Source organism: Pleurodeles waltl, chromosome 8, assembly GCF_031143425.1.
Source record: "Pleurodeles waltl isolate 20211129_DDA chromosome 8, aPleWal1.hap1.20221129, whole genome shotgun sequence".
Classification (NCBI taxonomy): Eukaryota; Metazoa; Chordata; class Amphibia; order Caudata; family Salamandridae; genus Pleurodeles; species Pleurodeles waltl.
Window position 1 is genome coordinate 872,001,297 of NC_090447.1, and position 14,103 is coordinate 872,015,399.

The following is a 14,103-nucleotide window of genomic DNA, read 5'->3' on the forward strand; positions in this document are numbered from 1 at the left end:
AGCCTGTTCTTTACATTACTGCTTGCCAATCTACTGGATGCATTGAGGTAGCCCCTACCAGTAGTCTTGCATGGCGTGACCAATAATGTAATTGTGATTGAGCTGGGCACTATTTCAACACTAATAGTAGCTCGGGATGATTTACATTGAACATAAGTAGCTCTTACTACAGAAAAGGTTGGAGACCCTTGAGTTAGATATAAAACAATTTGCATTACTCACAGCATTATTTAGTGTCTTCAGTGGAACAAGCCAGTCAACTTATAAAACACGTAAATGGAAATCTTGAGAAACCGCACAAAGAGTTCCTGCTGTTGGGCATCACAACTGCCTTTAGAACTTGCTTCAATATGTAGCGAACAAGCAAAAAAGTAAACCTAATTGGTCAGAGTGTACGTCCAAGATATTCCAATTCAGGGATAGAGTTGGTTTCTGTCACTAAGCATTATGCAGAGGATACCCAACATGCTGGAAAAATTGATCTGTGATGCAGGTGTTATATTTTCTATCGGATAGAAACCAGGAAAACAAAAATGTTCAATTATTTGGAGAATAAACAACCGAATTCTGCAATATTAAATGTTTTAATCCACGTTAAATGCATTGCTCATGATAATATCTGGATAGTACAGAAACAGTGATAAAGATATAACATACATATTAAAGGCACATATAAAGATTAAGAAGTTAAAGCTGATAAAAGTGACAGTAAGTAAATAGTATTTTCAGATCAGGTATCAGAAACAAAACCAGCTCGACGGTTCCATTCAACTGCATGACAAAATACTGAAGAGCATAATTTCATCTTTACGTCCGTATTTTCCTTCAAGGAAAAAAAGACCTATAAATAAGTTACAATACAGTGAATTTGCCTGAACTCACTTTGTTTCTGCCTTCCAGCCTTTATTAAGTCACATAAAACAGCATAAAAACTGTACACACTCTTGAACAAGATAGTCGATTTTTTTTAATATATAAAATAAGATGTTTTCAAAGATGTCAATGTTACAACAAGGAAAAACCAAGCCTCGTTGCAGTCACTAGTATAATAAAATATATATTTATATTTATATTTATATATGCATAAGTTTTTGTTTATTTTTTTACAAAACATGTATATTAATTGCGTTTGCGCAAACCATTTGTCTTTTAAAAGATGACCTTAACTATTCTAATAACTTCATGAAAATACAACAGGCGGATAAATACTTCATGTTTGTAACATAACACGTCACACATCATCAGCTGGCAGAGGAGGTATGTTGATTCTTGGTCTTGTGAAAAACGCCATCTTCTCCCTAGTAAGAGAAAAGAGAAAGCGGACTAAGCATAATGTAAACAGGACTCAGTAAACATGGAGTATGCATTCTGATTGCTTTTGAAAATGTTTTGGGCAAGAGGTGTTTGAAAGTGATCAGTGGGGAACCAGGGTACTGACCAGTGGTAAGGACATTCTTGCCTAGAAATTTCGTGAATATTTTTCCTCAAAACATTAATTTATATCTTACACAATGTTATACAAAATTAAACAGGACTGACCTGTGAACCCAAAGCAGCCCTGCCAAATGTTGTCAGACTAGCCCCAATAGGGGCATAGCGAGCGAACCCGACCACTACAAAGGGGCTTGGGGAGTTCTCCACTGCAAGAAAAGTTGGCGAAAATGGCAAGAACAGTGCATTCTACAACACATTTTTCATTATGTATTCAACTGTATTAGTTTTAAAGCAAAGCAAATGATGACCTTAAAGTGCACCATGATGCAGCAATTTTTAAAGGGGCTCTTCATTGATTCACCATCCAAGAGTGACTCTCTTGTCTCATACCCCCTCTCACATGTATTTCATTTGTTTTGTAGCGCCTCTCTTACCAGCATCGGGGGCTGAAGCACTTTATATCACACATACGTACAGAGGAAATGAATCTTGTGTGTAAACCAGTGTATAGAAAACGTTATTTAAGACAAAGGGGACTAACAAGGTGTAGGATTCACATGCCATCCATACTAGTAGGCATTTTTTTTTTCCAGTGCTTGGGCTAGGGAAGCATAAACTCAGGATTCAGACCGTAACACAGTACTTTACTAATAATTTATTTCTAGCCAAACCAACCCTTTTTAGCAAAATTAGCGTAATCAAACACTGGGTAAAACATAGCTTTCTAATTTGTACCATGCAGTTTGCCGGCAGCTCTTTGATGGCAGTTCAGAGCTCACAGTGCGGGATTACGATTGTAGTTTATGAACTGCACATTAACAAAAAGATATCTGTGACAAAAGCAGTATCCAACTGACCACTGCAAATAATATAATGACTTGAGGAGGCACTAGCCCCAGCTTTAAAAATCCACATTATTGCTGACTCAAAGGGAGACCCAGAAATACTTGACAATGCTACTGGAATTGCAGGGGGAAATACACAACAGGACTGCAGCTGAGCAAACCTTGGAGAAATCCCTTGTGTATGTCCGGACTAAGGGGCATATTATGTATCAGGGCACTTTGCAACTTTAACCTCACCCCCTTCTAAAAAGGAAAAAACAGAATCATTGTACATTATTACAGAAGGAGCAGGAGGGAGAGCTAAATGTACCCTGTTACCAAAAAGTAAGAATCCAAACACACATGCAAGGAAGTATGCAACTCTGGGAATCGAGGCCCAAAGGAATAGGCTCACTTGGAATCACGTATAGTAGACTACTGTGTAAACGTTTTGTTGAGTGCTTTAATTATATTTTGGAGAAACTATAAGTAATAGATGCTATAGTAAGTTAGCTCAAATGTCCAGCAAACATGTTATTCATTCTCCGACTTCATCATCTAGTCAATCCTTTTTGATTACTCAGCTTATTTAGCCCCCACTGTGAAACCTTTCCTTGCGCCACAACAATCAGAATTTACATCAAATCAATTCATTGAAGATGTAACTGAGATGGCTAGGTTACAGTAAATGTTCTCAAAGACAGATCCAAACAAATTTAAGCCAATAGGGAAACAATTGTTGTTAAACATGATTTCCCACAAGTCGCTCCAGAATGCATACCCTGCATATTAATTCGGAAAGATATCCGATTCTACCTATATCAAAGAAGGAGGACTTCACTGCTTTAAAAAATAAAGTTGTTTACTAGCTCAAATCCAACGCAGGGTGGATTTTACGATGTATCACCAGAGGTATGTTCTGTTAGAAGATTTCCCTTGTTGTGTATACATATAAAGGAATCTCCAGGAGTTTGTGCAATTCTTAATTTTAAAAATCCCACTATTGTGAGATCCCTTTTAGAACCCCTTCATAAATTACATTTTGTCCATGGTTCCATTAAAGCCATGCATTTAGGGTATTTCTATAGACCATCTAGAGCAACAGCAAGAAATGCTAAATCTCGCAGGGCTCATAGGACTTTTATTTTTGAGCCAAGGAACAGTTTTGAGAATTTATCTACCCTGGATAGCCAGGTTTGACTTGCCCAAAATGCTATACCCAAGTCATGTGATTAACAATGCTTCAGGAGAGTTGAGGGCCTGCCTGAAACTCTTCCACAGCAAATCATTGTGTCAAGGTGCTCTCTTCATGGAATCTTGCAGATATTCAAACAAAACTCTTTCACCTACACTGGTTAGCAGCTTTTATTAGGGGTTATGATGTTGTAATCTGTGTGCAAGAAACCTGGACTCATGATACCTTTAACATAAATGGCTTATACTTTATACACTGTCTGGCTACCCTGTCATGTGCTGGTAGAGCAAAAAGGGTCTAGCAACCTTCTTAGTTATTTTAACAAAGCTTGTTTTGAAGGAATTATGTATCACTCCAATGTATCAAACAATACTTTGAAAGAGTCCCTATTCCTCTGATATTTTGCAGATCAATTATTATTGTAGCCTTTTTTATGATTATTCCACTAAGGTTATTGATAACTTAAAAGAGTACACAGCAATTTTTCATGAGGCATACAAAAAACAGAAGTCCTATTTTTATGGGTAGTGGATTTTACTCTAAGTCTGTGTAGCATCGGTAATAATGTGTTGATTGGTTTAACTGATATAGCGGGAGAGGAACAGATTCATTTTATACTCATACAGGGAGGATCTAAATGTGATTGTAACCTCCAGAAATGTGGTTTTTGCCAGGACTATCAATTTTTAGAGCCTTCCTGTGCTTCCACTTTTAAAAGAAATAGAAAATGTGGCTATACTAATTACAGTATTTTATCTCTTGACCTTGTACCCTTACTGCAAGATTATAATTCTATAGCTAGCTGTGTCAGTGATCATAACCCCATCTTTGCTTCCTTGGGTTTGAATTTAAAGGATAATCCTAGTGGAGGAGCGTGCAAGAAAATAGCATATATGCAAAATAAATGAATTCGAACTAAATGAGAGAATGTACACAAATAATATTTGTTTGAAGATCTTGTTAGGGACATTCAGCCTGATTTTAGATTAATGATTGTCCATGATGTGGCCTTTCAGATTATGATAGAGGCCTTTAACTCGGCCTGTGCAGCAATTTCCTTTAAGCTGCTCGCAAACAGACCAGCAAAAAATACTTACATGGCTAGTTTAATCATGCTTGTACAGCTGTCCTCAAACAATTAAAATTAGCACTCTCCAGAAAACTGTGTTTAAGGGATGAAATAAACTCTGCTAGGGGGGCATACAAGAAAATCCTGGATAAAAGTAAAGCCGAGATTAGAGCTGAAGCCTTGGAGGATTTAGAGAAGGACAGGAATTTAAAGGACAATGCAGCTTTTTGGACAGTTGTTAACCATTCCCCTTTTCCTGGCTATCAGAAAAATGCAATTGAATGTATCCTAGTTCAGACATAGGTAAATCACTTTTCTAATATTTTTTGATCCTGTCATATAAAAAAATAAATCCCCCCAGTATTGTGGAATCATAGTGTAGTCAGGGTTCCCTATTATCACTGAGTAGGTCCATATCTATAAAGGATGCTATTCCCGCAATCACAGCAAGCCCATCAGGAAAAGCCCCGGATGGAGTCCCTATGGACATATCAATTTGTCTCTTTTTTTTTATAGATATTTTGTTTACAATCTTAGGTAAAGTTTTAGTTTCCAGTTTGGAAACTTTGGTGGACGAGGGTACAGTTCAGCTTCTGCACTGGGGTAGGCACAGTAAAGCAGACACTTAATCTCCATCTAATCTCAGGGAAGCATGTCAAGGCCAGGAGAGGATCTGTACATTTAGCTTTTAAAGACCTCTCCTGTGACTTTGACTTAGTTTATTGATCTAAACTCTGAGCCGTTTTGGAGGAGGAAGGGTTTGATTTGGCCATTATTAACTTGCTCTGCCAAATACGTCACAATACAGTAAAAAAAAAATTATATGGAATAGACAGCAAACTCTCTCCTAGTATAAGGTCTACATTGGAAGTTTGTCAGGGATGTGGTGTTGGACCCGTTGCTTTTTCTGTTATATATAAATGGGTGAGAAAAGCATCTATGTGAAGCTGGTAAAGATATGCCACAATTAGGGAATTCAGTACAGGTCTTGTTCTGTGCAGATGATATGGTTCTAATTTCAAGAACCGCAAATGGCCTCCAAACTCTTTTAGAAGCTTTTAATTATTTTATGAAGTATTTGTATCTTTAAACCAATTCATCAATATCTTTTATAATGAAAGTGGGACCAAAACACACAAAAATGAGGACATTCCAACTGGGTGGGATGGGGATAGCCAGGGTACAAAACGTTAGGTACTTGGGCATCCCTCTGGACTTCCTTATGAACTAGGAATCTCTACCTAAATGTAGGGCTTTGCAACTTCAGAGTCCCATAGAATCCATTTTTAACTTTACAAGACAATTGGGCCAAAATGCCAGTGAAGGAGGTTACTGGAATTTACAAAAGCAAGTGTGTGGCCATAGGGAACTATGGGGCAGCAGTCTGGGGGGGGTAAAGCAGCTAAGTGGCTACAAAGGGTGGAAAATAAGTTTCTATGTAGACTACAGGCAGTGCCAAAATCTACTCAGTCTTTTATGAGTCATTTTGAAAAAGGGCTGGATTTTATGTCTGAAACTCTGTGTTTTAAGCCCATAGGTACTATGGCTAAGGATTTGGGGTTCACGAGAGGCAGGCTCCACCAAGGAGATTCTGTCCAATTGTCTTTCATTGAATAACGTTTCAGCTATTCTCTGGTTCGTATATGTAAAATAATTTTTTAATAGCTTGGGTACTTCTGAGTTCTTTTTAATTCTGATAGCATACTGTTTTTTAATTGGTGGACTGAAACACACTTTAGGGACTTTCAAGCCTTGCAATGATGTTTAAGCCATACTCCTTTAAAATCTTGCCCAGGTCCACAATTTATTTGTATAATATTTTGTTAAATGCAGAGTATAGATTTTACTTGACGAGATTCCATTTCAATACTAGTCTTTCTCTTTCTTGGTGGCGTTACCAAAGCGGGGAACTTGGCCTTCAGTGCTCCCTAACTGCCCTTGTGGTAACACCTCTAAACAAAGCACAGTGCATTTATGCTTTTTGCCCATTGGATGGATGCCCGTGGAATAATTTTTTTACAAAAACTTTTAAGAGAAGCCAATTTTAGACAGCATAAGTTAGCTTTAGCACTCTTGTGGCATCTTAGCTCATTTCACATTTGTTGTGCTGTCAATAGATTTTTTAGATGTTCCCTGACTATAAGTAAGTAATATGGGCCCTCAGTGTGATGGTATACATTTTTGCCTCTGTTTTTATCTGTTTTATTATCTGAATGATTAGTGATAATACTGGCCACTAGGAAGAGAGTTGGGTTCTTAGTATGTTATGAATTTTTGTCTTTGTTTTATTTATTGTTTTTAATATGTAAATGGAATCTAAGATCATCCATTAATCAAAGTATAGCGTTTTTTAATGTTTATTCACCTACATGTGCAGGCTTACTGAATTTACAAAATATAACTTGGGCTAGCTTTTGGTAAAACTTAGCCTTGTGCTCATCTGCTACACTTTTATTTTCTTGTAATCACTCCCTGATTCTCAGAAAAAGATGTGGACTGTAGTCTGAATGTATTATTTAGTTGCTTTTGATAATGCTGTTTAACAATGAAAATAATTTACCACTTTTAGCACTGTATTTGGATGTATGTTTTTCTTTTTACCTTCTCTGTGCGTTTATGGCTATTTATAGCTGAATAACAAAAGGTGAGGATGTTGAACAAAATCCTTGTAAGGCTAATAATCTGGTCAAGAAAAGCCGATGCCCAGTACATAACCCAGGGACTGCTTTATGAAAAGTGCCCCGAGTGCACAACTGGCATTTGCACCCAAGTTCTGTTGGGAGGTAACTTTCGTATTAGAGAAGGGTCTGCAAACACTTGCACGGCACCTTCTGGAATGCATATAGTGCTGAAACTATCCTAAGGATGTGCGTCCTCATTTGCACGGGGGTGACTGAAAATGAGGAAAACACTTTGCCTCTGCGCCTGTGCTGTACTACGGATGTAGAGGTAAAGAGGCTCTCAGGAGGCAAACCGTGTGCCACAAGGAGATGGTGCACAGTCAGTGCACCCCCAGAAGACGCCTCTCTGGTGGGGGAAATGTTGTCCATGGACTCCTGCAGAGGCATCTCTGCTCCACGGGTGCCGCCCGCATTAAGAAAAACAAACCAACTGCTTCAAACCAGCAGGTCCACCTTTTATTAATGTGCTGCCCAACTGATGAAGCGCATCGTCCTGATTTACACAGGGCATACCTAGTCATAGGCGCGCCATGGATTAAACAGACAGAGCACCCTTAGTGTTACACAGCTCTTTGGCAAAGCAGATTTTAGCTCTTTGGGTTACCAAGTAGAACAGATTATCCTGCTGAGGATCTACCTCAGCATCTTATTCACTTCTTCTGTTGATTCCGCAACAGGTTTATGGTGAAAACCTTCAATCAAGTTGAGCACATATACAAAATGTCCCTACAGTTTATATTTTTCTCGTTTATTGAAGAACATGTGAAAGAAGATCAACTCTCTCATAGTGAACAAAGGTTGTGCAAGTTGCACGTCAATAGTTGCTCAAGGACCCCTGAAGTTACCCTTTATTTTGAAATAATATCACAGCACTTCTGTCATCAAGGCTGTGCAGGTTATGATATTCAGGGGTTTCTAGTTATTGAAAAAACACAACATAAACTCATTTAAATTTAGGTGCAATTTGCATAGGACTTTCAGTACATATAAGGGGTGTAGAACTATTCGGCATTCCTTAAATATGAGATTTTATATGATCTTTTTTGTGAAAGGGCACTGCTCCTCCACGCTGCCGTCAACTGCCACATCGAATGGTACCTTACACAGTAGGAGTTTTAAATGACATCTTAGAATTTGTACAAAGGTAGTACCATCACTTTGGATAATATCACACTGAGCTCCCAAGCTGAGGCGGATTGCTTTCTTTCAATCTTCTACAAGGTATGGACCTGTGGGATCTTAAAATAGTTCTTGCACTCCTCCTAGTCACCATTAGTTCAGAATTATGCTGTACACTTGCACGCTCAATGCAATAAACCTAATAATGTGTGGGATATAGAAGAGTGAAGGGGTGAGCATGCTCTAAGCATGTCGGCATGGATCAACTGGACTTCAATGAACAGCTTTACCCAGGTGATGATCTTCTGGCTTCCCAACATATCTTAATGCACTTGTGAACTTCAGGAGTTAAAGGTCACTGTATCAGCAGCATCACACAAAGTTGAGTCTCCTCATGCGTGGGTCTGCTGAACAGTAACCACTGCTGACTGACATCACATTTCTGCTGTTCTCTGAATGCCAGCATTAAAGCCATTCGGTCATATAGTAGAAAGGAACATGACGGTAGCATGGCTTTGTCAAACAAAGCTTGTACTAAACATGTTTTATTTGGAATCTGGATACATTTCCTCCAGGGAATAGTCATATGAATCCTTAAAGTTATCAATTTCACAGTCAGATCCAACATCCTGTGTCATGTTTGTCCCGTGTGCTGCCCATTATTTTGTCCATTGTCAAATTCAGCATGTGCATGAGGGACACTGTCTTTATGCAAATCCTCACACGCCACATATGGTGCACAGGCTGGTCAGGTATCTGTGTTGAATGCTCTTCAAAACTGATAGTTCTGGGGACAGGTCGATGTCTGCATCAGATTTGTTCAGAACAATAAATCGATTTTTAGGGCATCAAATACATTGGATTTCAGCTCAACAAACTGAAGGTCTGTGTAGGACGAACACTTAGTAGGTTTTAATTGGAACAGCGTAAGAGTGTTGAGACCAGTGCTTAATTTGGGCCGGTTTACCAGTGCTTGGCATGGCCCTTAATTTTCAACACAAGCATTTATGACATCACCTGGTGCTGTTTGTCTAATTTTGAGGTGAGTACCACAAAAGAGTGTTCAATAATTTACTATACATTAAAAAATAATAATACTGGATGCCCAAATCATTCTTATAACTTGGGTGGTGTGGAACAGTCTAAATTGTCACACTTGCAGAAGTGTGATGGTAAGTAGTTGTGCTGGCACTGGCAGGGCCTCCTGAGAATGGCCCTGATACTTACTTTTTTGTATGAACTAAGCATTGGTTGAGATGCGTTTCTGGACAGTTGTATCTAACCTTGTGTCAGGAAGGTTATTATCTTTCCTGAGAGCAGCAGTCATGTTCATAAGATCAAGTACTTTCACAATTTCTTCAAACCTGAAGCAGCCATCTTTGTACCTACTTCTTTTGTGGTCCTCTTTGTACGAAGCCTAGCAGTTTGGGGTTATTATCCTTCTGTTCTGGCTAAAGACACGTATTTCCTAAACTGAAGATATCCATCACCAGAAACTTTGGTGGCTCTGGAGGGAGAACTAGAAAGCAGTGGTCCACCTCAGTGGAAAATTGACTCTGTTACAAAAAGAGCAGTAGGTTCACGCAGTCTGTCCACGGACAAGAAAGGAACTCCAGAACAACAGTTTCAGTCTCTGGTATGGAACCTCCTTTGACGCCCAGTTTCAGGCTGCATGTAAAAATGTTTTACATGGTCAGTTAATACAAGTTGGTTGGAGTCATCTAAAACAAATCTAAAAAAAGAAAAAAAATGGAGGACAAATGCAAAAGAGGAATGGCATACAACTGCAAGTAGTATATTCAAATCACAGGCATCCCTTCGAGACAAACTCCCATAGTTCTGTTCCAAATCTTTGGTCATAGCACAAACCAACCTATAGATAATCTATAAAATCTATAGTGCAAAATTTATGACACGAGAGCAGAGTGAAAAACCTCTGCGATTGTGGAATTTCTGTGGACGCCATTAGTTTGCCTGACAAAATCATATATTAAGGGACAGTTTGCAGTAGAACCTTGTTTTGAACTGGTGTCTAGAATGAGCTAAGTTACTACTGCTGGAAAACACACAAACCCTCAGTTTCTGCTTGCATCTCAATTTAGGGAGCGACCTTTCACTAACACCACTGAACTTTACAAATGGCAAATAGACTGCAACTAGAAAGATACTGTTTCTGCTGCACGTTGCGGAAGATGTTGTTATACGTGTCATATCACTGAGAAGCAGTTAGATGAGAACAAATTGTGTGTCCAGGTTTGATTACAATGTTGTGCATGCCCACTTACCTAAAGGTCTGCACCTGAACCGGCTCCTTCTGATTTTGTCCACGCAGCTGGTATACTTCTTTGGATGCTTTCTTAAGCATTTTTTCAGCTGCATGTTCTTGACATTGCTCGAGTTTGGTCTGTCTTGTCTAATGAGAAAAAGAATTACAAAAATATAGTGAACTGTGCACCCAATCAAAATTCTAATCATTCTGAACGTTCTTTGGGCAAGTACAGAAATGTGGTCGGTAATCATTTTTCTCCTACTCGCTTGTGGAACTAAAAACCAAGCACTAGGATGCAAAACGGGTCAACAGTGGAAAATGAAGATAAAAACTTGAATGGTGCAGGAAACTTGTACCACAAATTTACATAACACAAGAGGATCGTACACAAAAAAGTTTAACTTAAAAAAAAAAAACAAATACCGTGTAAATTCAAGTTGACCAGAGTAACCACCACATAAATATGAAGGTGCGAGGGCATGTACGTGTAGCAGTGTCAAGGAAGGCAGAGTAGGGATGCGACCGGTGAGAGGTGTGCAGACGGTAGCTACAGTGAGATAAACTACTGAGACTATGGGGATGGCATAGCCTGGAAACAAAATCGGAATGGTAAAATGCATAAGTCAGATAGAGGTGGAACAGGACAGGAGTAAGCTAGAAAGAAGACTGAAAAAGAACCTCATGAAGAACAGGCACTGGTAGAACTAAAGCTTGGCTAGTTGACCTTTTGGTTTTGCAAATACTTGGTGCTGATGCAGCTCAGCATATGGAAAAAGTAAAGTGCTTATACTGCACAACATCGTGGAAAAAAACACAAGAGCTGCAATGACGTGACCATAACACTAGTGCACATGTGTGATGATGTATGTGTGCCAATGTAACCACGTATACAGTATGCATTGCGAGCATCAGAACAGGGGTGACATTGTTATTGATTTGTTTTATCTAACAATCTAAGATGTAGGGTGCAACATGGGAAAATCTGAAGTTCACCTGCTTTCACAAACTCACATCCTCTGCTATATAACGTTTGAGGAGATGCAAATCATTAATCTCTAGCCTAAAGCAAGTTTACATAAATATCGACCAAGGGAAGAAAAAAATGAAATAAAGGAAACATTCAAAAGACCACTCCTTTCGCCCTTTATCGAAAAGCTTAAATATACTTACTATATATTCTTTGAACAAAATGTTCAGTGTTGTATTAATTGTAGTATAGTGAAGGAAGGATTTATTGTTGCTAAAAAATTAAAGGAAGACACACGAAAAAGCTACTAAAAGTACAGAAAAACAATTCTGTGTCAAGATTTTTGTTACCCATACATGGCACTCTAGTGGGAGCAAGGAGTGGTGTTCTTGCATGCCTTTCATGAAGGAGGCATCAAGGGATGCTTATTTGCCTGACTGTCCAAGGGGGAAGTAAACTGCATTTTTGAAGGTGCAATGGGACAAGAAGGTGGTCTCTTTTCCTTTTTTGCTTTATCTAGGCAACACAAGCTGTAGACAAAGGGATGGGAGGAGTATTTTAAAACAGCAATAACAAGAATCACCAACGCTGATGTTGTACAGAATGAGTGTTGAGTGTGTCTGTTCATCACTTATAACAGAGCGTTGACCTCCCTGCCTGGCGTTGGCAACCAATTTTTTTTCTACTTTTTCAGGTAGCAAGTTACTGTTTCTTGCTTTGATCACCAGCATTTCTCAGTTACTCTGCTTTTGTAATGTCCTCACCCCGAATCCAAGGAAATAAGAGTGTGCCATCATCACTCTACTTTCTGTCAAATTGTACCTGCTGGAATGAACCCTCTTCTGGTTTATCACGGTGGAAGAGGTATTACTTTAATAATCCTTTCATCAATCGCTGAGGTTACTGCTGCAAACCCTCCTCCTTCTACACCTGGCTTTACAATGGCTGTTGCTACCTTCCATGCTACGATTACTGTTCTTCCCATGACTGATCGCCCATCTCTCTGTATTCAAGCCTCTTTTAAAAATCATTGGCAAAAGACAATAGGTCTCCACCGGCAAAACCGAATGCCTCAACATGCCTACCAAAAAGTCATGGCTCAGGCAGCAGAGTTAAAAAGAAACAGGAAAGAATTTAACAGAACAAATACTGTTCTAAATCAGAAGTTCTCAACCTTTTCCGTTCTGCGGACCGCCACTTTATCCTTACTAGAACCCAGGGACCACCACTGAATCATTCCTGGACCCTGAGGACCCCCCACTGAGTCATTACTGGAAGCCACGGATCCCGGCGTAAACACGGTTGATGATTTGAACCACAAAACAATACACACAAAAATACAGAAACAAGCATTCATCACATACATCCACCAACGATCACACATTTTGTTTAATTTGCAAACAAATATAAATACAAAATGCATTTTAATTATAATAGGAAGGCTGGAGCTTTTCAATAATCTATTGAAGCCACACATCAGCCATACTATATTCTGTCTGATGCACCTGCACTGCTCCCACACATCAATCTGAGGATAGTAATTTAATGTTTAGCTGCCAACTTCAAATTCCTGGACATGCACAGTACGTTTTAAAATTTTCAATTGTACATTTAGCCACTTTATTTACATACACTTTATTAATCTGTTAATATTTTTATGCACTCGAGGACCCCCGGGGGCCCTGGACCACCGGTTGGGAACCACTGTTATTAATAATTCAGGGACTTCAGAAAAATCTTTCTTGTTAATGCGAATCACCAGATAATCATATGCATTGACTTGGCACAGATAGCAAAACTGAAAAAAAGTTTTGATATGTTCAAGGAACAGATTCTTTAAGCGTAAAAGCAGAGGACAAATAACTTTTGCTTTGGATAAGAACAGCATACACTGGCTTCTCAACCTGCAAATTACAAAAATAGGAGCCGGGAGAGAAGATATTTATGAGGAACTGACCAAAAGGCTAATTTCTAGAACACAGAAAACCCTCCTTAAACCATCTCCAGCATTCAGTGGAAATATTTCAGAGATTGCCAAAAAGATTTAGTCTAATAAGTCAAACACAAAAAAAAAAAAAAAACGTCAAGTTCTATAAAATATAGAATGTCGCAGAGGGAAAGATAAGTTAAAGTGCTTCAGAAATTTGGTCAAAAAAAGGAGAGGCCTGTAAACAATGTACTGATGGTAGAGGGTTCGCCTGACCATACAGCACGTTGTAAAAGGAGAGACAGGCCTTCGGGCAGAGATGGTGTGGAAGTTGGGTTATTTCTCCATATTTCTCAATGGGGGTAAACTTGTGTACCACCCGAATGAGCCTTTGCTACAGTTCTGGTATTAGGAATCTAAGCACTACCTTCCTCCTCAGAGTAATATATTGAGCTCCTTTATGAACGAGTATGGTCCTGTACTGCAAAAACAATTAGTGTTTGAAACAAACATTAAGCAGACAACATCCCCGAGGAATTCTAATCTGCAAAACAATGCATTCGGAGGATTCTTTTTGTCAATTCTGGCAACAAAACAATTTCGTGGTGGAAGACCTCT

The 14,103-nt window shown here is 38.9% G+C and overlaps 1 protein-coding gene across 1 annotated transcript in view; it reads right to left on the reverse strand.

Annotated features, from left to right (window-relative positions):
- Positions 1-565: 565 nt before the first annotated feature.
- Positions 566-14,103, reverse strand: part of WWC3 (WWC family member 3) — a 404,774-nt gene continuing 391,236 nt past the window's right edge. Inside the window, exons 22-23 of the mRNA XM_069205154.1 lie at positions 10,608-10,735; positions 566-1,298 (exon numbers count right to left, since the gene is read on the reverse strand). Of these exons, the coding sequence (XP_069061255.1) occupies positions 1,232-1,298; positions 10,608-10,735 (195 nt within the window). The 3' untranslated portion in view covers positions 566-1,231. The remainder of the gene's footprint in view (positions 1,299-10,607; positions 10,736-14,103) is intronic.